The sequence below is a fragment of the Platichthys flesus genome, chromosome 21 (assembly GCF_949316205.1).
Source record: "Platichthys flesus chromosome 21, fPlaFle2.1, whole genome shotgun sequence".
Taxonomy (NCBI): domain Eukaryota; kingdom Metazoa; phylum Chordata; class Actinopteri; order Pleuronectiformes; family Pleuronectidae; genus Platichthys; species Platichthys flesus.
The window spans coordinates 9,352,891-9,380,487 of record NC_084965.1 but is presented as its reverse complement, the minus strand read 5'-3'; the positions used below and the strand labels follow the sequence as shown (position 1 = coordinate 9,380,487).

Genomic DNA, 27,597 nt, shown 5'->3' with positions numbered 1-27,597 from the left:
TCTGCTGCGGAGCTGCTACTTTACTCAACTCACACTCAATAACCCTCAATTCATATGTGATTGGTGCTCCCTTCATCTCTATCAGTGTTGTTATGTATAAATACTTGACACATTATTCTATTATGTTACAAACTGTTTCTTATAATTCACTTTGTTCATGTTCGCATTTACAGCATATATTGTACTTCTGTCTGTGCTTGGGGAGGGATCCCTCACATGTGTCTCTGATTGATTGATTGATTGATTGGTTGGTTGGTTGACCTTTCTAGGATTACTACAGTATTTCCTCTAATAAAAGAAGGCCAGATTAAATGCCAGGATGAGCTATGAAGACGTGCGTCTTGTAGTTCTGCAAATATTTCCCAATAAACACTTTGTTAAATTAAACTGACTCAGTCAACATAAATGCTAAAATGCTTTAACTTTAGAACAGGTGCAGTAAATGTTGCAAATATTCATGTCGCTCTTGACTAACACACACATACATTCTACAGAAATCCAAGAAAAAAACCTTGGCCCGGGTCACTAAGGTAGAAGCTCCCGTCCCCCAGAAATAACTTGGTATGTTGCTGATAAAATGTAGAGTGACACGTTGTGCTATGTGCCGGCTTTACCTTTGGCCAGCCTGGCCCACGGGGCAAACACTCAGTCTGCACCTCAGCCCGATCTCTCTGCCTCTGTCTCTGAGTCACACGCTGTCATTCTGCTCCGGTTTCCTCCTCCTCAGCTGTTCACTCTCTTCTTTATCCAATCTACCTCGCCCTGCCATCCCTCCTTATGTCAGAGTTATCACAACATGCTTTACCATGCCTGTATTTCTGGAATGTAACAAGATGGTGTCGTTGTTTGGGAGAGACTGAAAAGAGGCACAGAGAAACTGTCAAAAATAGAGGGGGGCAGATAACGCAGGAAATTAGGAAGGGAAGAGGAGAATGAGGGAAGTAAAGTGGGACAAAAGGTTGGCAATGACGGGTGAGGAGAGGAGAGAACAGGTGAGGGGAAGGAAGGTGCCGACTCCAAGCTCAGGTGTTACAGTCCTGTTAGTGCACCGCTATGGTAACTCAACTCATTTCAGGATCAAGCTTGTATTTGTCCAACTGGTGACGCAGTTCAAAGTCCTGCACTTTTTTGTGGGTGAGCACATGTGGTCAGGGAATGTGTCGGCCCTTGATTACTCTAACCTCTGAACGAGGCCTAATTGAGTGTTTCGATGCACAAATGTCTAGGTTGCAGTTAACTATTATGGACTGATTGGTGAAAGACCTCTAATTGCAGCTGCTTCATCAGCAAAATATGCGATCAGACTAAAAGGGACAAAAAATACTAACTTGCAAAGTGTCGGGAAAAAAAGAAAAGAAAGACAGAAAATGCTTGATGCAAACTCCCACCTGTTAATGTGGACAGTTTGACCTGAGAACCAGCTGTGTGATAGTACAGCTGTAGTTTTAACAGCTTGTTGCAATCAGCAGTGATGGCAGAATCATTTAAAAGCTCCTTGTCCTAAAGGAGCAGTTGTTGGATATCACAGCTGTGGACACATGTTGAAAGCTACTTAGTTGAGGATTGTTATGGATGAAAACGACACATTTATGTTCTACATTTTCACAACTTAAAGTCCAAACCGGGATTCAAACCAAGGTTTAGGTCTTTGTTGTATTGTTTTAAATGTGATCCTGATAGTTTATGTTTCATGTTGGAACTTAAAGAGCGCACTTAAGAATTTTGTATGACACACGTACGTGGATTGGATTCAACTGGATTGAATCTACTGGCCCATCAGATCAAAGTAAGATTATTAGACTGTACACTGTTCATTTAAGGACAGATTTAGGTCTTTATCCATGAAAACACAGGGGACATCAAAGCAACAAGTACCACCTGGAAGAATTTTGTCACCGAGATATTGCACTCAAGTTATTGAAATGGAAATTAAAGTATTACCACAATATGGTGTGCCACCTGTTTGTAATGTGACGCTGTGGCCCAGAGCGGCAAAAGGTTATCGTCTGTGCGCATGTAGCTATTGTGTCTCTCCGTATACCAGAAAATGACAGGGAGAGATTTCCTTCTTTCTCTCTCTTTATCAGAGTCTTCTGACTGTCTCTCTCTCTTGTTCTCATCTACTTCCCTCTGTGGATTCCCAGACTGCTGGCTCCATTGCTATGCTTCAAGTGATATTCAGACCAAGTTTTTAAATGTTTAATGCCACGTTGACAGACCCAGTCCCCAGCCATCTATCTGGGAGGGCCGAGGCAGGCTGGTGCAGAGTGAATGCCTCACCTTTTAAAAAGGCAGATTACAGATGCACGCAGACCCTGATCAAGGGCTGCAAAAGGTGAAGGAGTAAATCTCCCCTGACAGAAAGGTTGTTTTAGCCTTTGCACCCCATATCGCAACGGAGGTGAAAGGGCAAAGTTGATCTGAGCTGGGTAACACAAGGGAGGGACTGCACATCAACATGGGAAGGTATAAAATGAGAGCAATGTGGTAGAAAGAGAGATTGGGAGACAGATAACAACAGAAATAGAGACTGATTGTTTATGGAGACAGATGAAGAAAGAATAGGAAGAAGGAATTGTGTGGTAACGAACATAAAAAAAAGTGTGTGTGTGTGTCTATTTTAAATTCATGTCATATCACAGGCAATAATTAAGCATGTTAAGTTAATGAAATTGAAATGAGCTTAAATTCAGAGAAAAGCTGAAAGAAAGATGACAGACAAGTTGGTGACAAAGAGATGTACGACAGAGACTTTATGGGAGATGGAAAGTATCAAGGGAAGTGTAGAGAGATAATATATAATGGAACAAGAGATACAAGTAGAGAGGCTTACAATTTAAAGATGGGTATACATGATGAGGATCGGATAAAGGGGGGATAATCAGGGAAAATAGGACAATAATTGAGAGAAAAGGAAAGTGAATGAAATAGAGAGTAAGGAAAAATAGAGGGTGGACAACAGTGGAGAGATGAGGGGAAGAAACAAATAGAGGTAGTGAGGGGGTGTGGAAAGAAGAGAGATGGGATTGAGAGATGGGGCGGGGAGAAAGAAGGGAAGCAGACAGGAAATGAGTGAAAGAGACAGAAGAGCACAATCTTTTTTAGAACATCTCGACTGACATTTATATGTAGGCCACACCGCTGCTTCCATGGGCATATCCCACAGACAATATGACATTTCTACCCAAAAGTGGTGGGGAAAATAGCAAATGAGTTTTTACCCCCCACCACCACTAAAATATTTAAGGTCCAGAAACACAGTTTTAAAGGAAATTCCGTTATGATGAGATTGCTTGTCAAAACTCTGTTGATCACAGAGGAGAGGAATACAGAATTAATCCAGTTTTGGAAAAGGCCTATATTTGAACTATTAATCTTTTTTAATAAATGTAGAGCATAATAAAGAAGGTCAGTTAAGTTAGTATTAGGTTTTATGCTTGATGGTACTGGTATTAAAATATTTGCATACCTTCTGTCATCACAGGACATTGAATGTGAATAAAAAAAATTAAAAACTATCTGTATATTAACAGACCAACTGGGTTTCCGCAGTACGATAATGGAGAAATGATATCAAATCATATTAATCACATTTCATTTGCATGCCCGCTTCCAAGCCAGCGGCTATGATAGTTTTAAGCACAAACTAATGACGGGCACATTTAGCAGAGACAATCTCTATGGCAACCGCAAATCACTTCACCGTAAACAGCAACAACAACAGCGTCGAACACGAGCAAACTCATTAGAGATGGTTGGATGCACATCTCCAGCTGCCGCAAAGCCCTATGGGTGGAGGGGTGGGGTAGGCGAATGGGGGTGTGATGCATTTGCAACACCAAAACCTAATTTATTCCATACAGACAGAATCCGGTGACAGAGTGAAATGCAAGGAATGAATGATGAGTGGAGGGGCGATGGAGCAATAAGGGACTAACAGGAAGAAAAAGTGAGAGAACAACAGGAAAGACTGGGAGTGAGGGAGGGAGAAAGAGAGATGGAGCGATCCGCCTTATTTCCAAGACAACTCCAATGACAGAGCCATTCTTCATTAGCCAGTCCCTTTACACTGTATATGTCAACCCTGGCGGCCAGACATCTGCAGAGGAGTGCGATCATAATTTATCTATTTTGAATGCCTAGGGGAGAAGGCTAAGGCGCCGCACAAAACTGTTAGCTGAGCATTCCTGCTGTGCCCTGCAGTATCAGGGCTTTGACATATTACAACGAATGTGATGATGGAGATAATGGAAGCTAAAAATGAACTTCGCAGGAGCGGAGTATGGAGATGGAATGTTGCATACAGGCACAAAACCATCCTATGTTGGGGAGCTAATGCTATATAATAGTGTATGATAGAATCATGGACATGCCTATAGTACAGATCTGCTAGTGCGAGTGGTACACTCAACATCACAAACCATGAAAATAAAAATGGGACTACTATTGTTTGCGGCTATTATTGATATGTGAAGTGTGCAGTCCATATGTTATGGTATCATGTTTGTAAGTTATAGTTTCATAGGCCGACTTATTTGAGTTGTTCAATTTGTGTAGGGGCTCCATGCCAGTACAAAATTGACCAAGGATTTTGTGCTTCGGCTTGTTTAGTCAGAATAAACAGAGATCGCCTCCAAAGACATTGACGGCCCACTTCTTTTCATCATATAAATCAATGTAGACATCGCTAGACTCGACCAGTTACACTAGCCTCAACAGTTGAAGAAAGGGGAATCAAACTGATCGCTACAAGTCCCTGCAGGCGGCAAGCTGTAGCATGTTAGGCAGCAGTAACTGAGTAGACAGTACTCTGACATCTCCTATAGGCTGTGGAACAAGATAACTCTTTTTAGAGTGGGATTACAGTCAGTCCCGTTTTAAAGCAGAAACACAGACAGGATCGAACATTCCCTCAAGTGTCGCCTTTGGGGGCAAAGTATGATCGAGTAGATGCAGTCAGTCTGACGGCAGCACAGTAGTCAACCAAGGGTTAGCAGAACAATGTTTGATGGGGGAAAGCAAATGAGTAATAATCTATATGCTCCCTTAACAAATATCACAGAAGTGGCCTCAAGCTACACACTTGATCCCCATCTACCCCGGTGGAGCTGCTCAGTGTCCAACAGGGGAGGACTATTTGTGCTGTAGAGTTCCCACGAGTGACTGTGTCCTAATTCATTGGCTGGATTTCACTGAAGGACATGGCCCACAAACCAGGTCCTTCATTAGACCTAAACACCACAATGAATGGCGGCTTACCTAATAAGATGGTCTCTACCTGATATGGATAATAAACCCCAAGGTGCATCCAGGCTACTCTTGCCCTTTCGTCAAGTCAAACATGTCCAAGTCAATGTAGTGACAATAACCGTGTTGTCAATACTACTTAGAATGTGGGGCAAAACCAATAGTACACCTGAATACAATATTAGTCACACTGTTCCATTTTGACGTATTGTGACAAATAGCAAGGTGAAGGCTATTTTGGATATAAACCCAGCCCCAGAGTTGTCAAACTAAAATTGGGCAAGCAGCATTTCTAAACTTCTCAGTGTTAGCGGCTCTAAAATTGACAGATGTGGGCCATAGAACTGCAGGCTTTGAACGATCCAGGTCCTACATTGGTAAACAGTAACTATCGAGTGGATCCCCATTCAAAAGGGTTTTTACAATCAGGGAGCATTCCCCTGGATAAATAAGATTAAAAGTGTCCGTGAACTGATAAATACTCTGGCGTTTTCAGAGCTCTTTGACTCCCCAGCTCTTAAATAGCTCTTCCATCACAGAGTAATCTTTCCATTTTCAGATCAATAGAGACTCAAGGAGAATGAAAGGTCTATTTCCTCTCAAACAGGGATAAAGCTTAACCACACTGGGACATCTCATGTTTTCTAATCATGTCAGCAAGACTGCAGGACCAGATGAAGATGTACAGAGTGTAAGGAAGAAGTCAGCCTTTAAATTGTAGTATACACACTAAAGTTATGGTGATTCGAGGCTGCTGGAAAAAAGATGCCATATCGTTCAGTTGATATAAATAACATCATACATTGCAACTTTAAAAGCAGAGTGAGAGAGACAGCCAGTGAAGTAGTAACCCACACAAACGGCTGGAAACAATGGGGCTGGAAAAGTGGAAGTAGTGTGGAGTCTGTGTGGGAAAAGGTACCCTTCAAAACACCCACTCAACACCATCTGCCGTGTCTGCAGTGGTTTTGTGTCACGAGGGACTGAGGATGATGGAGCAACTGTTGGATTTAGCAACAACGTTTCTCCACATCTCTCCAACAGGAATATCTCCCCTGGTGCCTGACCCAAACGCTTAGCTTTGCCTGTGAAGAAAGGGCCCGACAGATACGTTCAATTAATCAATGCTATTCTCTCACCATGTAGTTTTTTCTTGTTCGTAGCCCTATGTTACTAACTCACTGCAGCATTATCATTAATGGGTCAGTGGTAGGATTTAACAAAGTACTCTTACTTTGTCACTGTACCTGAGTGAAATTAACTAGATTTTTGGGGCGTAATTTTTTCCTTCTTACATCACTGCATATCAGCAATACCTTTCTACTCTGCAGTATTTTTACATGGCATTGTGTTACATCCTCACATTGCTTTTATATCTTACAGTAATCATTAACGAGAGGGGAATTGGGCTATTGATCCAATCAGAGTTGTCAGGTAATTCTTTCACTACAGAAAGCCCTGAAATGGATTTGAACATGATAATGCAAGTGTTTTCAGTAGCATCATCTGCAGCATTCTTAATTAATATGACAGTCTGTATTATTCTTGTACTATATAAAATTTACAAAAGACCCAGTTAATATTATAGTGGGCCGTTTCATTAGGGAATGGAGAACACTGTAGTTATTACTTTTAATACTTTAAATATTTAAAACCAACTTCTTACTTACTTTTACTCAGGTAGATAAGTTAAAACGATACTTCTACTGAAGAAAAGTGTGTCCATTTATTTGTATTCTGACTGATGTAAAATGTTTAAGTACTTAATACACTCCTGCAGAGTGCACAATCTACTGCTTTAGACCTGCTGAGCCCTGGACATTGACACTTGAAAAATAATTAATGTAAATTGCCATAGTAAAACTAAATGTAAGTCCATCTTACTATTCACTACATTAGCTGAGGTTATAGTTTTTCAGAGTCATCCTGAGAAAAGTTACGTCCTGCTGGCAGGTATCCAACAGATCATTATTGCTCAAGGAATGGGGGTTGAGAAAAGCTATCTGAAAAATGTTGCCATTAACATTAAAGTTACAGTGCTACCTGCTGCTATTCCAATTCAATACATTATTAGCATTCAGGATACACAACAGCCCTCGGGCTGTTGCAATATTAGCATTCAAGATTTTGCTAACAAGTTCATCAGCATGCGGGTGAATGCGAGCGAGGTCTGCAATTCCAGGCTCAGGCAGCATTAGCATGCAGATAGAAGTGGGCCTGTGGTGGGGATGGAAGAGGGAGTAGGCTGCTAAGTGATTAGCAGGAAGAGCTCTAACTTCACATGCAGAGTCAGTATGACGCTCTGTCGCCGTGTTAAAGGCTAATGAAACAGAGCGCAGGTGGAAGAGAAGGAATACGCATGAGGGGAGGAAGGAGCACAAAGGAGTTAATTTTGATCCTTCCAGTGTCGCCATGATCACACACTCATGATGTGGGTCTCACAGTCCAACTCATACTCAATTCATGCAGCAATTCACATTGCTGTGTTTTCATTTCATGCAGGTACGTGTGTATGGACCCAGCTTACTCTAATTATGTGAAAGTAATCAGAGATACACACAGAACCACACACACACATCTCGGGGGGGTTGCAGTATTTTGGCAGTACCCAGCTTGTTTACGAGTGGATATTCCAAGGTCCTTGTGATTAAAACAGCTCCAAAGCACTCCTGACACTCCATTACCCAGCATGCTCCGGGTGAGGCAGGATTGTACATATTGATTTCATGCCTCATTAGACTTCCTGTCTAACAATATCATTGTTCTTCCTGGTTCTACAGGATTCTGCATCGTTCGGAAATGACCAGATATAATTCTGGGAGGGGAAGGTGGACACATAACAAATGAACACCTTAATAGCGAGTCTGGCCTTGTTGGAGAGTGATGGGGGAACCTTGGCAGGCTGCAGACTTTTGACCCAGTTTTCAGTTTATTGCAGTTGCTATCAACGTACTGGTACGGGTCCAGGCCTAACATATGCTGTCTCAAGTCGCATATTTCCATATTTAAATGACATTTTAAGTGCATACATGTGTTCACATTGACATTTATGGCCATATATAATAGACTATAAGTAAGCAGATGGTGCAAAGTGTGAAAGAGTCTGAAACCAATGGACAGTGGAAGGACCACCAACCACACACTGTATATAAAGATTGACGACACGGCTCCCTGAAAGTCTCTTAATCGCCCCCTGGTGCTTGGCTGCAGAATATTCCATATACCCTGTCTATTCGTGGTATCAATCAGAGTAAAAAGTCAAACTAATCATCAAGTAAATGCATTCGGATGATGGACATTTTTGATAGTTCTTATTATACTGCTGGAAAGGTTGGTATTAATGAGTTGTCTCACCCAATAAAATGGGGTGAGACAATGTTTGAGCGCATGGATCAGCCCCTGAACGCTAGTGCAGAGTGTGGCTCCAAATTAGAATATTTCAGTTTCATTTCTTTACCAGGAAAGCAGGTGGAGACACTTCCTACCCCTTTATATGCAGTCTATGAATCCAATGTTGGCGGAAGGAGGCTGTGATGGCAGCATAATTCCCATCTGGCCTGACACAGGGGTCTAAGTAAAGCAAACTATTATTCTTTGTCAGCGGTGAAGGAAAAGTTTTCACTTTGTGGTTGCTTACCACAGAGTTTTTCCTCAGTTTTTATGAGCTTTTAAGCAGTTTGAGTATATTTGTACTTGATCATTTATCTCTGCCGCAGAGAGAGTACAAACAGCCATATTGTTCTGTGATTCCACTTTCACTGATTGACCTTCAGCCAGTAATTGGCTAGTCTAGTTTGGTAGTGGTGCTGGGTATTGGATGCCTGCCACTGAAAATCAGCTCTCTTTCTCTTTTCACTCTTTTCATGCACTCTTACACTTTTTAATTCCCTTCTTTCTCATTTAATTTAGTAATGCAATTCTACAAATTCCTGCACCTTCTGCTGTGCCCTTTGCAAAATACCCTCAGTCTTTCTCCCTTTCTCACACACACTTTTATGTTTAATCCGTTCTCTCCTTCACTCTCTCTTCCTGTTTTCTCTCTCTTTGGCCCAAAGGATGACAGCTGCAATAGCATGTAGCCTGCCAGCTGCCAGTTATGATGATGGTGACAGTGCAGTGGGGGTGCTGGCTGGATGATGTTGACTAAATGGAACACGGTAGCACCACTGGCAGACACAAACTCCAGCATGCACACACGCACGCACGCACGCACACACACACAGAAGCACAACATAGCCGTTGGGCCAACTAAGGATTCTTCCCTTGCCTGAACACTTCTGAGCCAGGGTGAGGTAGCTGCACACCACCCTTCTCTGCCTGAATGTCCCTCAGATGCTCTCTAACAGTGTAAATGGCAAGTGGATACTGCTGTTGAGACACATCTCCCACTCAAGTCATCACCTTGGCAGCTTACATTTAAACTACACCTCTAAATTTTGAGTGACTTGTGTTTTGAGGGCTGCAGAATTTCACTGTCAGACTAGATGGCACATACAGCATGGTTCCCTACTGAATAAATGACTGAAAAGGCAACTGCTTTACTGCAGATCGAGAGGTTTGTCTTCACAGTGTAATTAGATATCTCTGTGTGGTGTAGTGGGTGCAAAAAGCTGCCATGTTTACCATTCTTTCCTGGCAGAGTTGAGCGATTTCCTCCGAGCTGCTGAGTGATTTATTTTGATCTAAAAGACAAGCATTTCCTACATTACAGTAGCCTGACGTTGTCTGACTCACAATTCTAGTCAGAATGTGAGTCTGAGACCGCTCCATTGGGCTGTGATTATGGGGCGTGTTTCAACTGACCAGGAAATAAAATTCCTCTTCGCTCAATTGGATAGACCTACAACCAATCAGAGCAACGTAGTATGTGACGTATGTTAAGCAACGCATTGTGAGTTATCTACTAACGCCGGGTTCACACCGGACGCTGGGCACTTTGATGACGTGGTTGATTACGTTACCGTTGATCATCTGTCCATCATCGTATAAAGCCCGCCCTGACAATCTGATTGGTCCGGATGATTTCGAACCGGGCATAATTTCTCCCCAACGGAGCGAATCCAGACCGAACTTCCCGACCTCAAATGTTGTGGGCGGGGCTAAGTTCGTCTGGCATCCAGGCTAACATTACAGTATATCCACATGACTTAAACACTCACACAAAAGGCTGGCTGAAACCAATCCACAGCCATACTGAATGCACACACACGCGCACACACCTCCATTTTTTCGTTCAAAGCACAAACTGCTTTGAGCCAGCAAATCCACTTTTTCATGTGCCATCAAAGTTCGAACTGTAAGGTGGTATTTCACCACTGTCACAGCCCAAAGAAGTTTGCATCATGCATTTTAAAAGCAGGGTTTACTCAATATTGTGATAGGGAAACCCTACGATATAAAATCAATCAAATGCTTACATGGACTTCTGTGTGTTCAGGGTCACAAACTTTTACAAATATTTCAAACCCGAATTAAAAACCAGAAGAAGGACAAGAGAGATTTTTTAAATGTGTGGGTGTGTGAGAGGCTTCATTTCTCCACTATCCTCCTGCCTCTGAGACAGAATTAATTAATTCCGGCTCCAAAACACAGCTGTCAACCCCAGCAGCAGACAGGGCATCGATAAAGGGGAGATAATCGGAGAGGCAGAGACGGACAGTGAGACAGAGAAGCCTTTTGGGATACACAGAAACTCTCAGATTAAGTTGTAATAAACACACAGACACCTACACAAAGCAATGCAAAAAGAAACTTGTGGACGAGTGTAAAAGGGTCAAGAATAGGCAAGGTCAATAATCACAGTTGTAGTCGAGCGTCTCAGCAGAAGGAATGTTTTCAGTTCACTCTAAAAGCCAATGAAGTGCACTTGTAACTCCAGCGAAGAAAAGAAGGCTAAAGAACAATTGGCAGTTTAGAGGATAAATACATTAAACTCTCAACTCTGAGAGAGACCTGGTTCCTTTTGAATATGCTGTACTGAAAGCCGTCAATAGTTGTGATCCCTTTAAAACTCAAGTGGTTAATGGATACTCTACACTTGCATGCAACAAGCTAAAAGTGAGATGAACGGGTGTAACTCAGCGGCTCGCAGCAAGATCAGCTGGGTTTGTAGATGTGAGAGAGGACGTATTCGACAAAAGGTGTCGACAACAGCGACGGCCACGACTATCTTTCCAACAGTGACCCTGAAAATACATCTGGTTATAACACTGAGTTTCAATCGGCTCAAAAGGAGCCAGACACTTAGGCACGTACAGCATGACTCATAATGAGGCAAACAGGAATTCTTATGCGTTAATCAATTCAAACACTGACGTGAAGCAAACAAACAAATATATTGAGTATATTTAATATTTCTTACACATCAAAGAGCCACATATGGATCATTATCATTAGAATATTTATAACCAGACAGAATAGCATAGATGAAACAGGTGAATGGATTTTAACTGAAGTCTTCTCATCCTCCCACAGCCATCTGACAATGTACCAATCTCTGGCGGCTCACCAAACTCTTTGTTCCGTTGGAAGTGTGCAGACAGCTTACTATCCCGGTGGCCACTAGTCAGCAGACTGAGTTGCTGCAGCAAATCGATTTCTCTCTGTGAATTAGTTAACAGTCTTCAAGTCTATTTTGCTCATCATCTGTGACAACTGTAATTGTTGGATGTTTGACAGATGTTTTTTCCCCCTGGTTTATTCCTGTTGATAAAAATATGAACAAAATTAGTTTTCCCTGTTTCAAAGAAATGTTCTGGCTCAATAAACCTGGCAGTTTAGTGAGTTATCTCAAAACATCCCGTCATGAGTGACATCAAAAACTACTTCCACTTTGTAATTGTGTTTCATTCTTGAAATCCTTCATCGATCGCCAGGTCTGACAGTGGACTTCAGCTATCACATTAAACCACACCATCCGTTATCTGAGTACATCAATAGGCATCTGGTGTATGAATGTTATGAAATATGATGGTGCTGTGCAAACTGACGAACTGAAGGCAAGTGTATCATATACACAAGGCCTGAGCTACAACAATTGGTGTAGGACCACAAACGAGGAATGATTATATCAAGTGCATTCATCTTTGCAACTATTGATTTCAGACTTAATTTCAGAAACAAAATCAATGTTATAAAAGTTTTTTGGTGGAAATACTATTTGTGGAGAAATTGCAGCATCTAATCTGATCCTGTCAATTTCAAATGAGCTTTCTGAAACTTGAGGTATTTTCCACATGCTGAGTATTAACTGTTGACCCAATCGGATTTGCCTACTATCCAGTGCAGCTACTGTCTTCCAATACTGGTCACAAATAAGCTGCCATGGAGCACATGGAGGAAAAATCTGGTGCTCAAGGATATGCCAGCAAACATGTCTTATTTATTTCCCCAGTCCCAGATATCGAGGTGCTCTGTAACAGCAGATTCAGGTTTATTCCTCTTGATACATAATGTGCCTCAGAGAAAAAAAAAGGAGAACAGACCGTCTAGTACATTTCTTTAAACAGTATGCAAAAATGTTGAAGGCTGAAGGAGAAGGATGCAAACACCCAGAGCAAAAGAGTAATGTAAACAGTGGTGGTTGTTTTTTAAAACCTACCATGTTGAATTAATCTTACATCAGTAAAGCTGCATGGATTTGACTGAATCAGCTCAGTTTTTTCTCTACTGGGGAGAAATACATTCCCACGGTCATCACAGCCTTTCTCTTCCACTGTGCTGCTATTTGTAGTTATGTATCATTAAAATCATGCAAGTCGAAATTCAGACTGCAATTGCATTCTATCTTCCATCTGATGATCAAGATATGAAATTATTTTATATTATTTAAATTTGTCCTCAAGGCGAGAGATTTTTAGAGCCAATCTCTGCAGAAATATTAAACAATGGCTGCAGTCTATGATTAATTCACTTTCGGGAAATGTATGTACAGTATTTGTATTTGCTCCCCCAACAGTAAGCAACAATCGGATCTTGGCAATGAAACGTGCAGAGTAACTATGCAGTTAAGTGAGCAAAAATGGTTTGTTTGCATAAAATTTGAAGTTGTGGTTGTTTTGACAAGGTTTTCACAGATGCCTACTCACTGGACTGCAGAAACAAAACTGAGCTTGTTTCATTGTCAACATTCATTGTCTCATACTTCCGTTGTAATGGTGTTTCTGTTTTGTAAAATGTTGTAGTTAGTGGTCTTTTTTGCATTTGTGTTGTTGCTTTTGCGTTTGTGTTTTAAGTCAATACGCTTGTGTGAGGCATCTCAGCCACGGTACATATGTGCTCCAGTGCTTAGACCTGACTAAACCCATTTTGCGTCACTTGTTTCAGTAATGTGAGAGCACTGAGTGGTTCTCTGGTTGAAGATTTATTTTTTTCTATTTACAAGGGAAGAAAAAGCTTAGATTGCCATCAGCGCTTGTCTTTCATTCAATATGGTTAAATGACATACATCATGGAATTAAAAGATAAAGAGCTTCTGCATCAATGTATAGGCAACGTGATTAACCTTTTTCTGTATTGCTTTTTGCTTTCGAGTTTTTCAGGGGGACGGAGAGCTGCACATTTGACTGTGAGATTCATTATTTTACTGTACACTTCAATATAATATAAAATAGACAAAACAGAAGTTGAGTGACTTAATTTTGCTAGCTATTCTCACTTGCACACATACATTCAATCAGGCCTGCAAATCCACATCTCATTCCATCATTCCTCTTCTCTGTCTCTATTCCTTTCTGGTTTCTCTTTCTTCTCCTCTCAGTCCAACATGTAATCTCTGTAACTTCCAATGGAAAAAAATGAAAATGATTATTGCCCTTCATCCAACTTCCTCCTCACTTACCCCTGACATGAATCATCCTGTTTGCCGCTCCCATCTTCACATCCCCTTTCCCCTTCTTTATGTAAACCATGAAACAAGGCAGCGTCATGTCCCACTGTTTGTCATCCTGCACGGTTGCAGCTACCTTCACACACTTCCCATCCAGTAATTGCCTTGATTTTAATGACTGTTTCAATTATGCCTTCTTGGTTACAGCTCTCACCCTGTAATCTCCATCATTTCCATCCATTACAGTCTTGCATTCTCTTGGCACCAATCAATCTTTGGTTTCTTTTAAACACTTTAAAACAGCACAGAAGCTCTTTCCCTGAACAACAGTGACAACCTCCTGATCCCCCCCGGCAGCAAAGCTGTTCAAGTGCTATTAGAGGGGAGAAGATGAGACGAGCAAGAGAGAGAAGCAACCAAGAGCAAGATTGTGCCTTTCTCCACAAAGTAAACGGCACATAGGGTTGACATGTGTACATGGGAGAGTTCCTACCTGCTCTTTGACAGAGGCGAGGATTGAAGAGGTTGTCTCCGGCTCAGATCTGTCGCCGTTGGACGATGGCATCACAGGGGGAACCATGGCCCCCTTCTCCTGCTCTGCTGGCTGATCGGGCACCGGCATTGCTAATTTAACAAACACAAAGAGGAATAGTTATTGTCTAGCCAGCAGTTATAAAACAACAGTTATGCAGATCACATCAATGTCAATCCACTGGTAAAGCTGTATAGCAATCTACTGCCTAACCCTAACCAATGCTGCCAGCCCGGCATCTACGTCAGACTATCCAATTAACTAAACTTCGATTAAAAGAAGCAGGACATCGTTAAAGACTGCATCTGTTATATGGTCTTTTTCTCACATACAGTATTACTTTTGTTGGAAGATCTTCACATTCTAAAAGTAAAGTACTTAAAGTACTTTAAAGTCTTCAGGCATCCTGTTTTCTTCAAAAGGATCTGTAAATCTGAATGCAGACAGGATTCAGTTTTATATTTTTTAGACTGAGATTATATCATATCTGATGTAAATTGGAAAGAAATGTCATTTGGATACCTGCAACAATTGCCCCTACATCATGGCTACATTGTCAATAGGAACGGATCATTTGGTCTGTGCATATGCAATAAAAGGTGAAGAGAGCGTGCTAGTTGGTCTGAGGACGCCAACAGTGTAAGACTTTCTTTTTTGGAATAACTTACTCATCTGCCACCTATATTTTTATTCTGCGAATCCACTAGAATAGCTTTGCATGATTCACACTCCACAAAATGTATTATATTGGCAATCCTTATCTCAAACAGCCTGTTATGCAGCCCAACAATTGAGCTGCAGACTCAAACAGGCACACAAGTCCATACTAAACCTTTACCTCTGTTAAGTGTACATTTAATGACAATGATATTATTTAAATATTGTGGAGAACGAGCTGTGATTGACGCAGATGACTGCAGAGGCTGATATCAGTTTATCATTTCGACACCAATTAACGAACCAAAGCAGTCTGATGCAGGAGCTATTTTCTCATATTTTCTCTACACTTTCATGATAGAAAACAAGATAAAACATCATAGAGCCTATTTTGTTCTGACTAAGTAGAGAGGTTGTAGAAAATTACGTTTAAATTGCAGGTGAACCAAAGCTTTACACGAGTACAACAATTCTGTTGAAACACACTTACACACACACATGCACAATCACACCTCTGTCACTGCCATTACAGTATGTCACCTCACAAATAGGGAGCCTTGTAGTCTCATTAAAATGTGATGCCCCACTTATGAAGATTTTAATTACTTTAGGAGCGTGTCTCTAATTGACAGGTCATTTCAAAGAGATGAGTCACAATAATTCAGTAATGTCTGAGGTCTCCACCTTCATCATCAACCACCTCATCAACCATCAAAAATTCAAATCAGTCCTGCATGGATAGATTGGCCTTTTCCGTTTGGTGCACTTCATCTGTTATGATGCACTGCAGGCACTGATGTTTTCAAGGTTATACTGTTTTATCACTGTGTCAATTTCACAATAACTACCAACATCTCAAACCAAAACAAAGGCTTTGTTGAACACATGTCTGGTGTTGCACAGTACAATGACAATCACACAACTAGACACAACAAAATAACGATAGCAAATAACAAAGGTAAAACTAGTTGCTGTGCAGACTTGTAAAATAGATATAAAGAGCTGCAGGTACTTTTTGGAACCTCTGAGACGTTTCAGTCAGTAAATGTGTGTTTTTAAAGTTTATTAAGTGGCTGAACTCACTCTCTCACTCACTGTATAATATGACAGAGACACTGCAGGTCTGAGGTCACAGTTCCAGAAACCTCATTAACCTAATTAGCCTTTAAAGTCATTGTTCATAGTTCAAGAGGGAAACTAATTTGGAGGAAGAGGGGAAGTTCTGTTGCACTGAAACACCATTTCTGACTTAAGTTAGTTAAAAATTGTTTTTACAATTTGAAGCCGAAGTTCTGTGGTGACTGAAGGTTGAGAGAGATGGCATGTTTTTTTTGTTTCAAACCGCACATTGTTAGGAAGTCATACAAAAAGTTGTTTCTAATGATCGGCGAAAATGCATAGGAATACTTCTGTAACATTAATTGGAATAGTTTTAAATCACCATGTCTCTTTCCTGTCTCGGAACAAACAGGGAGCGAGATGAATCCGGAAATTGGTCTGTGAGTTTGAGTTAACAGACAAAGGGACAGGATTTTGTCAATACAATGAACCCTACTTCAGTAAAAGACAAAATAATGACCTGATTGAGAGTGGGATTACATAATGAAGTCTCTTACTTTACAATGTGCCTATTCTGAGCCCTTCACTATTAACATTTGATGAAAGATCCAAGTCTCTTACTGTCTATACACTCATTGGTGTATGTGCACTTACCATCTTGAGTGTTTTACAGATTTAAGCAGTTTTTTTATGTTAATGTCATTGAGAGAGCTAATCAGACAGTGATGGAACCATTAGCACCAGGCAAGCTATCCAGCTCACACAGACAGTAAACAAGCCAGTAAAGATGCAGACAGCCTGCTAATCAAACATCCAGTAAAGTCTATCAGCCAGTCAGCTAGCCAGCCGACAGACTGCAGGCAAGGCAGAGTGGTGTTGGTAAATAAAGGATGCTCGCAAGATGGCCTGCATACTGTTATTTTCACTCTCACTGACAAACACCACTTCTGTGTCTGGCATCTTGCCTCCTGAGTGGAGATGAGTCACCAGAGTTTAGCTCCTGAGCATCTCCAGCAAAAACCATATTGCACGAACTGGCCTGACTATTTCTCTTCAATAAAACAAGTCTAGTTAGGTTGTAAGTTTTTGCCCAAGTCTGAATTATAAACATATGGACAAAATCCAAATTCATTATGGCCTTCCAAATTGCTGTTTTGCATTTACTGATATTGAAGAACTGAGCTTAGTGGCACTGGCGCATCAGATTACCCAAAAGCTATCCAACACAATACTTGACGAACAATGAACTGACAAATAAAAAGCAAACAAATACGACTGCATTCTGCATATGAAACAAAATTTAATGATTCTGATAAGACACAATCATCTGAATTAGAAAAAGCAAAACTAAACGTTAATCCAAAACCCTAAAATTAATAGTTTTGTGCCTCTGCGTACAGCATGCACCATTTGTTTTCTGAGGAAGCCAGGGCTCGTGTATTGAGAGGACACAAACCCTTTGTGATTAGTGTCCAAGCAGGTGCTGTGTTTAGAAAATTGCAAAGTTGGCTCACTGTATATTGGCTGCTGTTGCGGAGGTAATCCTCGTACCAAAACATTCATCACCGAATGTCACAATCCTCCACCAGCCCAATATTCCTCTAAGGCTATTGTCAGCAGGCCCAGATGAGCTGCTATTGAATAGACGTGTTACGTGCAGATGGGTACAATGTAATGGGATCCTCAGCTTAGAGGGGGCTTTTGTAGCTCGGGGGACCCATTTAATTGTACCACATCCAGGTTTGAGGTTTCCTCTTGAACTGAGAAGGTATGATTGCCTGTCACTTCAGTTCGCCCAGGCCTGGGGGAGACAACTCCTGTTTCTGACAGTATGGCAGACAACATAGCGTTAACAAGATGTCTGCTATTTGGGCTTAATCCATGATTGTTAAGGATATTCAACACAGTTTAGATGAAACAAAAAGTTCTCAGCGGTACAAACCGAGGCCACCTTCTTCCTTTCTGGTAGTACAAGAGATCTGGGAGATCTAAGCTGGCTACAGATGTACAGCTGAATCAACTCGACTGTAATTGTAATGTTCCACCTAACTGTCTTTTTGTCCCAGGTGCTGTTTGCTCACAGTTCCAAAACTGTTTCCTTTCTAACTCTGGAAACAATCACACTCCCTCCCTGCTTCAGAGGAGTGTTTGTTGGCATTCGATGGAGACCGACACTTGAGCATTGGTGGCAGCCTGCTCAGCCTGTGCCCGAGGGAAAGCTTGCGACTGGTCTATTACGATCTCCACCTATTCCCGATATGAGTCTAATATTGCGTTGTATTTTGTTACAGACTTGCCTCAATCCCAAGGTAACTCAGTCTTTCTATCACCACAGATCAATTTCCCATAGCTGTGCGTTTTGCTTTCTAAACTACTACACTTCATACTCAGACTAATGGTCCGACTGAGATCCTAATAAAATATGATGACTATTTGTCTGTGAATTTAATTATAGTTAAACAAATGCACAATCTAATCAGTCTATTGATTTGGTTAAATGTAGGGATTATGGTCAAGGGGGTTGGCGAGACAAACAGTAGTGTAAGTAATCTTAAACACTTAAATGTAACCATCCACTTATATAATCCTGTCTATTAAGTTTTAAATATTCGTTCATATTAAATGTAGCCAACCGCTTAGTCGTCCCTGTCTAACTACCACTCAAAAATCTAGATTTGCTCCACACATTGGTATATACACAACCTCAGGGGTTTCTCACACCATGAGCTGGATTTAACCGGATGGACAACTCTGACCCATGCTCTCACGCGACCGGACAGGCCTTCACACCTGCTCTCTTCCGGCTTAACACACCTCACATAGACATTCTTTCAGCAGGCACATGCGCACACACAAACTTTCCCATGTGATTCTAACAGAAGAACTTTCCGTTTCTAAATTGAATTGCTCTGACTGCCTGGCCAGCAGTTTGCAGCAACCATTTCCGTGCTTGCCATAAACACCACAGAATGATTAAGCATTAATCATGATGTACTATTTCACAGAAAACTACAGAACGAATGCTAAAATCTTAAGTGTCTGCTGAAAAATGTAGTGTCCACTTCAAAATGTCAGGCTAGTGGTTGATTATTCTTATATCTTCTAGGCCAGATCCCAGGTATTGCGTGTTGAGGAATCTACTTCCCTCAGTGTGTTTGAGTGGGTGGCTCGTCTTCTAAGGAACACAATCAAAAGCGTGCCTTTTCCCCTTCACATGAAATGACACTGATGAAATATTTAAAAAGCCTTGACATGCAGCCTGAGTTGAAGAGCAGGAGGTTCCTTTGGGGATTTGAATCCTCCTGCTGGTCTGCCTCAACACACTCCCGGTGCTTATCAGGGAAGACATTTTGACGTGGCACAGTAGGAGAGGTGCAGATGTAAGTAATAAAGTTAATAATGGATGAATTTGCATTTTGCTGCATTAGTTTTAGGGTTTTAGTTCTGTGGCTGCAGGCACACTGTCACATTGACTGTAGAGCCTGAGCTAATGTTAGTGATACCTGTGGTATTCCCTACATTGGCAAGTATTTATACACGTATAACAGAAATACGCAGACTGGGCAACATGATGGATCGAGGAGATGTTAGCAAATACTGCTACTTTTTTTTTCTAACTGTAACTTCCACCCCCCTATGTCCTTACTTCCAATCCTTCTCCTCCAAATAATAAATACAACATGTTACAATTCAACCAAAATACATGAAATATGACTATGGGTGTTGCACTAGCCCTTACCTGGTGAAAAAGATAGAAATCAAGATCGACCAACAGTTGTTTTTCACAGCAGCCATTTTGAAATGAACTAGTCGGTAACCACAGCTGTTACCAATCACATTAACGAAGGCTCTGGGGCTAAATACAAGTGACCTGATGTCTCATCAGCAACACCTGGGTTCACCTTTGATTTCAAAATGGCTGCTGTGAAAAACAATCTTTAAACTCTTGACTTTGCATCTGTAACTATATCTGTAACACAAAGTACAAGCAAACACTCACTCAGCACAACTCAAAATACACCATTCCTGTCGTATTCACAGTAAATAGTCTCCCACCTTCATGTACACTGTGCCAATTACACAGAGGTGGCAGTAATACACAGTCTTTAACTACAGGTAGAGGTGCTTGGTTTAAAAATGACTCAAGTTAAATGTACTGATTCAGCCTCTTTAGTCGAGTGAAAATATACATTATACATTGTAAATATATTACAAGCTATAAAAGTATAAAAGTAAAAAGTACTTCTCTGTAGGCCATTTCTAACAGTTTTAACTGTGCAAAGCAAACTGAGACTCATGTCACATTCATATTTGAGGACTATTTATTTAGAACTATACAAATAGTAACTAACTTAGAACTATTTATTCAACATTTAAGTTTGCTTTATAAAATCATTGAAACTGTCTCTCGCAGTGTTTAATCCCACCCAGCACACTGTTTTGTTAAGTGTGATGGACCCACCGTTTCTAAACAGGACCTCAAAGAATATTACTGTCATTCAGATGTTTGACACGAGCATCTTGATCTTATAATCAGAGTTCAATACTCGTTTAATCCTCATTGTTATGATATGCTCCCTCTGCGTCATTCATAGATGCCATCTATGGACTTGATGGCCTATCTTTGAATTTATTTGACCAGGCTAATGTGTTTTCATTTAATGTGGCGGCATTTAAATGTTGAGGCAAGAGAGTTTTTTGAGTTTTAACAGTGTTATAATATTATTTCGCTCTGGTTCAGATCCAAACAGAATAAAATAAGTTGTCCATTGGTGCAACACACAGAAATGTAGCAATGATTTTGAAGAAAAGGGGGAACAAATCGAGAACAGAGGATATTTGTTTGTGGTTTCAGGCTGCCTTTAAAAATGATTTATCATTACACCACTCTTTGAGGAAGCCTGAACATGAGCATCAAAATGCAAAATAACGAAAACTATAAATGTCTTCCGTCCTGCCACACACAAGTAGTTCTCCTGTCCTGGACTTCCTCTCTTGCACAGCAATAATAGTTTACGAGCTTTTGTTGCCATAAAAACACTAGATATTTGTATATGTGCATTAAAGTTGACTGAAGTGCAGCAGGCGAAACCTTTCTCCCAGGCGTTAGTCAGTGTAAATCTAAATTCAATTTCCCAAAAAAAGCCAGTTCCCATTCAAGGCTGGTTCTTGAGTCCTTCCTCAGAAAATGATGGTTTCTGATAAAAAAAAGTCAACCATTCAAGACTCATTCCAGGACCCACATATATATATATATATATATATATACACACACACACACACACACACACCTGCTAATGTAATATTCCATCAGGTCAGAGCTCATTCCATCTTTTGCTGGGCATATGAAGCATTTATTAAGACTGACTCGCAAAAACCTTTTGATCTCATTTGAATTTCAAATACAATCTGATTCCTATCAAACCTGTTTATTCCCGATCTACTATTCTTATTTCAAAAAATGAGGTCTATATAAAATAATGGATAAAATAGACTTTTAAATATCATGTTGCTCATAAGCTGTGTGCACTTGAGAGGCATCCACAAGAGCTTGAACAATCATCTCCCACAGAATGGAGGCAGAGCTGTGAGAAATTAAGAGAACTTTAATCAGAATTTCCATGATTATTACCATGATTTCTTGAATGATTGATAGTTCCATTTTACCTCCATGTTAAATCTAATATTAAACTCAGAATGATGCATAATTCATGGAGAGGGTGCACGGTACATGTGTGTAGACAAATGCACACACACTGATGCACACCACGTATGTGCTCAAAATGTACACCTGTGCATCAAGCAGAGAGTAAACATTTTTAATTATGCAGACACACTCAACTATAAATAGATAGTGTTCTCTTATGGGGAATTTTTATGAAATGAAAAGATTCAGGCTAAATAAAGTGGGACATAACAACTTTAATTTTATGTTTGGTAGCAATCTGACACCATTAATATTATTTGCAGCAGTACTATTCAGTTTCATACAGAATAATAAGACCTCAGATGTTAAGGAAATATGTGATTATTACATAGGCTGTATAAAGGTGGACGACATGACAGCTCCACAAAAGTGTGGCCAATGCATTTTGTTAAAAATGTGTGTTGGCTGAACCTTGATACCACAGGACGATCATACTGCGCCGACTCCAAATAATGTCAAAACTGCAAAATGTAATAAAATGTCATAATATGTTAAAGGTAATAAAAGTGTCAACGTCCATATGCAAATTTAGAAAATGAGTGCCGGTGGTCTGTCAAACTGAGATAAGAAGGAGCTCAGGGGACACTATAGAGGAAAACCTTACAAGACCACCGTGTGAGACGAGAGGCGGGTGCGGCTCACGACGCCTGCGGCCTCAGTGATTCGTGAGGTTGGTCACAGGCATCTGGGATCTGATGCCTGAGGCCTGTTTCGCTCACAATCAAAAGCACCAGGGCAAGCAGTCAACAGAGACAGCATCATTGATTACTTCAGTCAATATCCGCAGCTCCTGCAACTATGGCATTTCAATGATAAACTCTACCCTGTTACTCCAAAGAAAACCAATTATTTGGTACTTTATTGCAAAAAGTTACACTTCACGGGCTTCTCTTAAAGGAGCCAAAGCAAATATATTATCTATTGTTGTTGTTGTTTTTGCCTGTAGCGCTGAAGTGCGGCACACAGATACACACAAGCACACATACGCACACCACCATATACGCTCAAAGCTCAGTCAGGCAGCTGGGAGGCAGTGAGATGGGTGACCTAGATTGCTTGCCGGGTTTGAAGACATGCAGGAGAAGCCATCTGCATACAAAGTTAGAGATCTCTACTCCCCAGCATGAGAAACCAGGGAAGACGGGTAGAAATAATGCCAACTTTTTTCCTGCTATACAGAATGCAGGTTTCTCCCTCTGGTCTGTTTTTCCTTATTTTGACATGAGGACGACAGACAAGAGACAGGAAGCATGATTGTAGGAAGACAGAGTATCCCTACATGGTGCCATTTGATTCTAGACTCACTCAATCATCTCCACATGTCCGCCAGGGCAACTAATTAGTTTTAGTTTAAGATTAAATTGATATGACAAAAACAAGACTGTCGATATGGAATTTGCTTTTACTGCCAAGTTGTGAAAAAGGCATTACTCCATAAATTCTCCAGTTCTTGAGAGAATTTCTAAATATTCATCACATTTGGACCAATAGGATCTAAAACAGTATATCTGATGTAGAAATATTGATCAAAATAATGACACAATTCCCTTGAAATGTAAATGAATTGAAGACATATTTCATATCAAATGACGTTGGATTTGGATAAAAAAGAGGTACATTGAGCTAGCCTCAATAATGCACTTACTCAACAGCACATGAATAAATGTACCAAGACTTTTTGTTCCGACAGCAGTGGTATGACCCACAAATTTGCTACAGAAAAATGAAGGAGAAGGAATTATTAAATAAGCAAAGGATTTTAGGTGCTTGAAAACTCTGGCGTTCTGTGGAAACCAAGTTTAAACGTAGCAACTGAGATGAGTTTTACAAATTAGAAGAAGTTTTGAGGACGTAGCCTGTATCTAAGATGTGACTAACCAATAAATGATTTTGCCTAGTGCCTGGAAACAATAACGGCCCATAAGCAGGTTTTATCACCTTGACTGGCAGACTAATGGGAACTGTGGCTCATTAACACTTTTGAAAAAATACTGTCACCTTCGAAAGCCAGAGCTGTCAGCACGAAGGCAGCGTGCCACAAATTCCACTGTCACCTAAGAAACCAGACACCCGAGACGGAGACAGACAGGAAGTCACAGCAAGTCACACCTCACTGCAGCAAAGATTGAGATCATCGCAATGTAGAGAAAGTAGCGTTTGAGCAAAAGACGCCAAGTCATCAAGAAGATAAGCAGTAAAAGGTTTACGGACTAAAAAAGATGGGATAGAAGATGAGAGACAAAGACAGAAGAGAGGGTAGAAGGGGAGGAAATCAGCCATTTCCTCGTCTGAATCTCAATTTTCTGTTCTTTGTTTCGCACCTCCCTCTCACTTCCTTCACACTTGTCAGAATAATAACCACCTCATAATCGGCATAATGTCAACTATAGACACAGGAAGGCAAACACCTACTCCTTCCTTTACAGTCTGATATTAAGCCGACGGATTTGATCGATGAAGTGGAAATCTTGCATTCAGAGGAGAAGCAAGTGATGAAGCAAAAATGTCTTTGTCAAAATAATAAATAGGGTTTATGGGAGATATGTTCTCCTGTTATTAAGCCATTCACACTGTCAAACATAAGTGACGAGATAAGAGTTGTATGACATACCTCGTCACTAAGAGAGGCAGTGGCATCTTTAGCAAATATGCAGCAGGATGTGCTGTTGTTATTGACAAGTCATAGCTGTCATACATGACTTTAAGACGGCAGTGTGCAGGGGTTCCCCTCTGAATTTGAATCAGCAGCGCGGGCGGGAAACCCTGGTGTGGGCGCTGAAGCATCAGACATGCAGCGAAAGCAAGAGCCGGAGAGAAACATGGCCACACGACCACAGATGATCAACAGTGTGGAAATACTTCGTCAGAGCAGATAACGTCATCAGCTGCAACATATGTATGGCTGACCCTAGAACACAACAACACCAGGGCTATGCATAACCTTCACAAAGTACACCCACTTACCACTAAAGCTGGCAGCAGCAATGTCAGCGAGAAGAAGTGTTAACATAGTGGACAAGGAGGGCAGACGACAGTCAGAGCATTCGTCCTATCACCAACCACCTGAGTTCCTGTCTCTCTCCCACACATCGACAAGGTTTGTAAACTACGTTTTAGTCATAGTTGACAGCTTCTAAAGTGCAGTGGATCAGCTGAGAGTTCGACCATCAGCAACAATCATTAGTCAACCTCCCTCAGTCAGTAGACCAGGCATTGGAGCATTTTCAGGTTTCATTTATTTTTTGACTCCCCTACTGTGCTCACTACTGTTGAGTAAAACCCTCATTCCACTCATTCTCTGAACATCACATTTGGAATCCAGACCAATTGTACACAGTGTGTTTGTGTGGGGAATTACGACTGTTTTATGTTAAATGAGCCTTACAGGAGACCCCGCATTTGCAATGATATATTGAATGAGCAAAAAAAACATTTCATATGGCGAGAGAAGCCATATGCATTCTCTGAAGCACACAAAGAAATCCATGTGATGATGTGCAATATTCCCAAATCCATTTATAGCAGTGAAAATATACTGTCCGCTGTCCTTGAGAGAAAAAAGGTGATAAAGGCTAACAGCTAGCAGTTGCCTGAGGGAGGGCTGTTCATGGCTCTCACAGATTCTTTGCAATTGTTGAAAGCTTCCTTTATATCTCAGAAGCTTTGTCCTTGACTTAAACAAATCCTGTGACCACAGGAAACACAAGGCAATGAGCATTTCAGAGTGTTTTCAAACCTTGATACATTTACCAAAGTACAGAACACTACAGTATGTAGTGTCCTTAATGGACTGACTTTGGGCCAAATTTAAGAAAAACCTGGGGCCTGTCAGTTTATATATTGTTATGTCATTATTTTAAAAAACGTCATCAAAGTAAATGTTTTTCCTCTTCCCACCATGGTGAATGTTAACATAGCACTTTTCTCACAGATTGCACATGCAATCTGTTAGGAAGCCATTAAGCCAGAGTACATTTCCAGTGCAACAATCATCACCTTCCTTTTCTCTTTATGATATGAGATGATGATATCTGAGTAATGAAATACAGTTTTTCTCTCTTTTTTGTACAGATCTTATGCCACAGATCCAGCACCATCCAGCTGGCCCTGCTGGGGAAAATGAAGCATCATTACTCCCTTGCCTGAAAACACAGCTGGTTCAGACTGAGGCCATCTTGAGCAGTTCAAAATTATTCATTAATTAATTAATGATTGAAAGGATGGTTCGGTTTGACTGCTCTGGGCAACTGTAGTTTCAATATGAACCTTGGTAATTTTACAATTTTGAAAATTGACTGCTATTAATAATGAAAAAGCTTCAGCTTGCCATTTGAGACCCGGAAGTGTCTGGTTATAGTTTATTCTGAACATGAAAGCTCCAAATAAGATACCATTTATTTTGCTATGAAGGAACATACTCAAGCTATCTGGTATTGAAAGACCCCTCTACCCCGACCGCTAGGAAAATGACAACATGCGTCACAAGCCATCATCGGAGCCACTGACTTTTATAGAGCGTCATTCTGTTAATGCTGGAGGTGACGTGTTCCCAGCACTTTTGACAGGTGGTCAAATAGCGTGTTTGGACTAAAAGATGTGCTTTTAGAGCAGCATCGCTATATCTAATATTTAAGTGCAGGTTGTTCTTTCTGGATTTTTTCCTTCCTTCAGTGTGTCATATAGCTTTTTCATGCATGCAAAAAGGTCTGCTGAGTAACAAAGACGAAAATCCATGGAAAACGGAATATCATTCCTTCTCTTTCTAGTACAACACTGCTCCTGAAGTGCCTTAAATACCTTGTTTGCATAACTGTCTTTTTCCACTTAAGCTGCCAGTCTACTGGCTGGTTTTGAAACAATGGAATTACTGCTTTTAACAATCTCCCAAACTCAAATATTAACCTGTTGCTGATCTTTAATGCGTTTACTGTAAAATGGAGACACAGTGAGGAAAAGTCAAAGAGTGCTTGAAAGAGGAAAATTATGTTACACAGACAGACAGCAATGAGAGAATAGTGGATTCAGTTGATAACCTTGACCATGACTGTCATCACGTGCCGTCTTGAACATGAAGATATGATTGACAATCAAAGGGGACAGAGGCCAACATTTAACTGGGTGTTATCTCTGACAGAGCAGGCCCGAGTCAGATTTATGAAAGACAGCATTCCTCTTTGATAGAAGCAACAGGGAAAATTAGATGTAATAAGACCACAGACCAAAAAAAGGTCTGTTTCAATTGTGGCAGATTTAAATTCTGAGTTTTATAAACGGTTAATATTATAAAAATTGGATAAAAGCTGAAATTGTATCAAACCAAATAAGATGCTTCCGTAAATCGTATTTAATAATTTATGCTTATAGGAGAGTGAATTCAGATCTCTCCGAAGAATATTAGGAAAATAGAGTTCAGGGCTTATCCAAAGCAGCCAAATTAAATTTCATATACTGTATAGAATAGTATTTGTTGTGTTCATGTGAAGCTACAATGACACATTAAACGCTTTACCTAAGATTGCTGCTCCGCTCCATCTTCAGCAGCAACTTCCTCTTCATAATATAGCTCAC

The 27,597-nt window shown here is 40.7% G+C and overlaps 1 protein-coding gene across 4 annotated transcripts in view; it reads right to left on the bottom strand.

Moving 5' to 3' along the window:
- ctnnd2a (catenin (cadherin-associated protein), delta 2a) overlaps positions 1 to 27,597 on the bottom strand; it is a 234,244-nt gene that overhangs the window by 170,040 nt on the left and 36,607 nt on the right. For all 4 annotated transcript variants that reach the window (XM_062379286.1, XM_062379288.1, XM_062379289.1 and 1 more), the window contains exon 2: positions 14,568 to 14,698. In XM_062379286.1, coding sequence (XP_062235270.1) covers positions 14,568 to 14,698 — 131 coding nt within the window. The remainder of the gene's footprint in view (positions 1 to 14,567; positions 14,699 to 27,597) is intronic.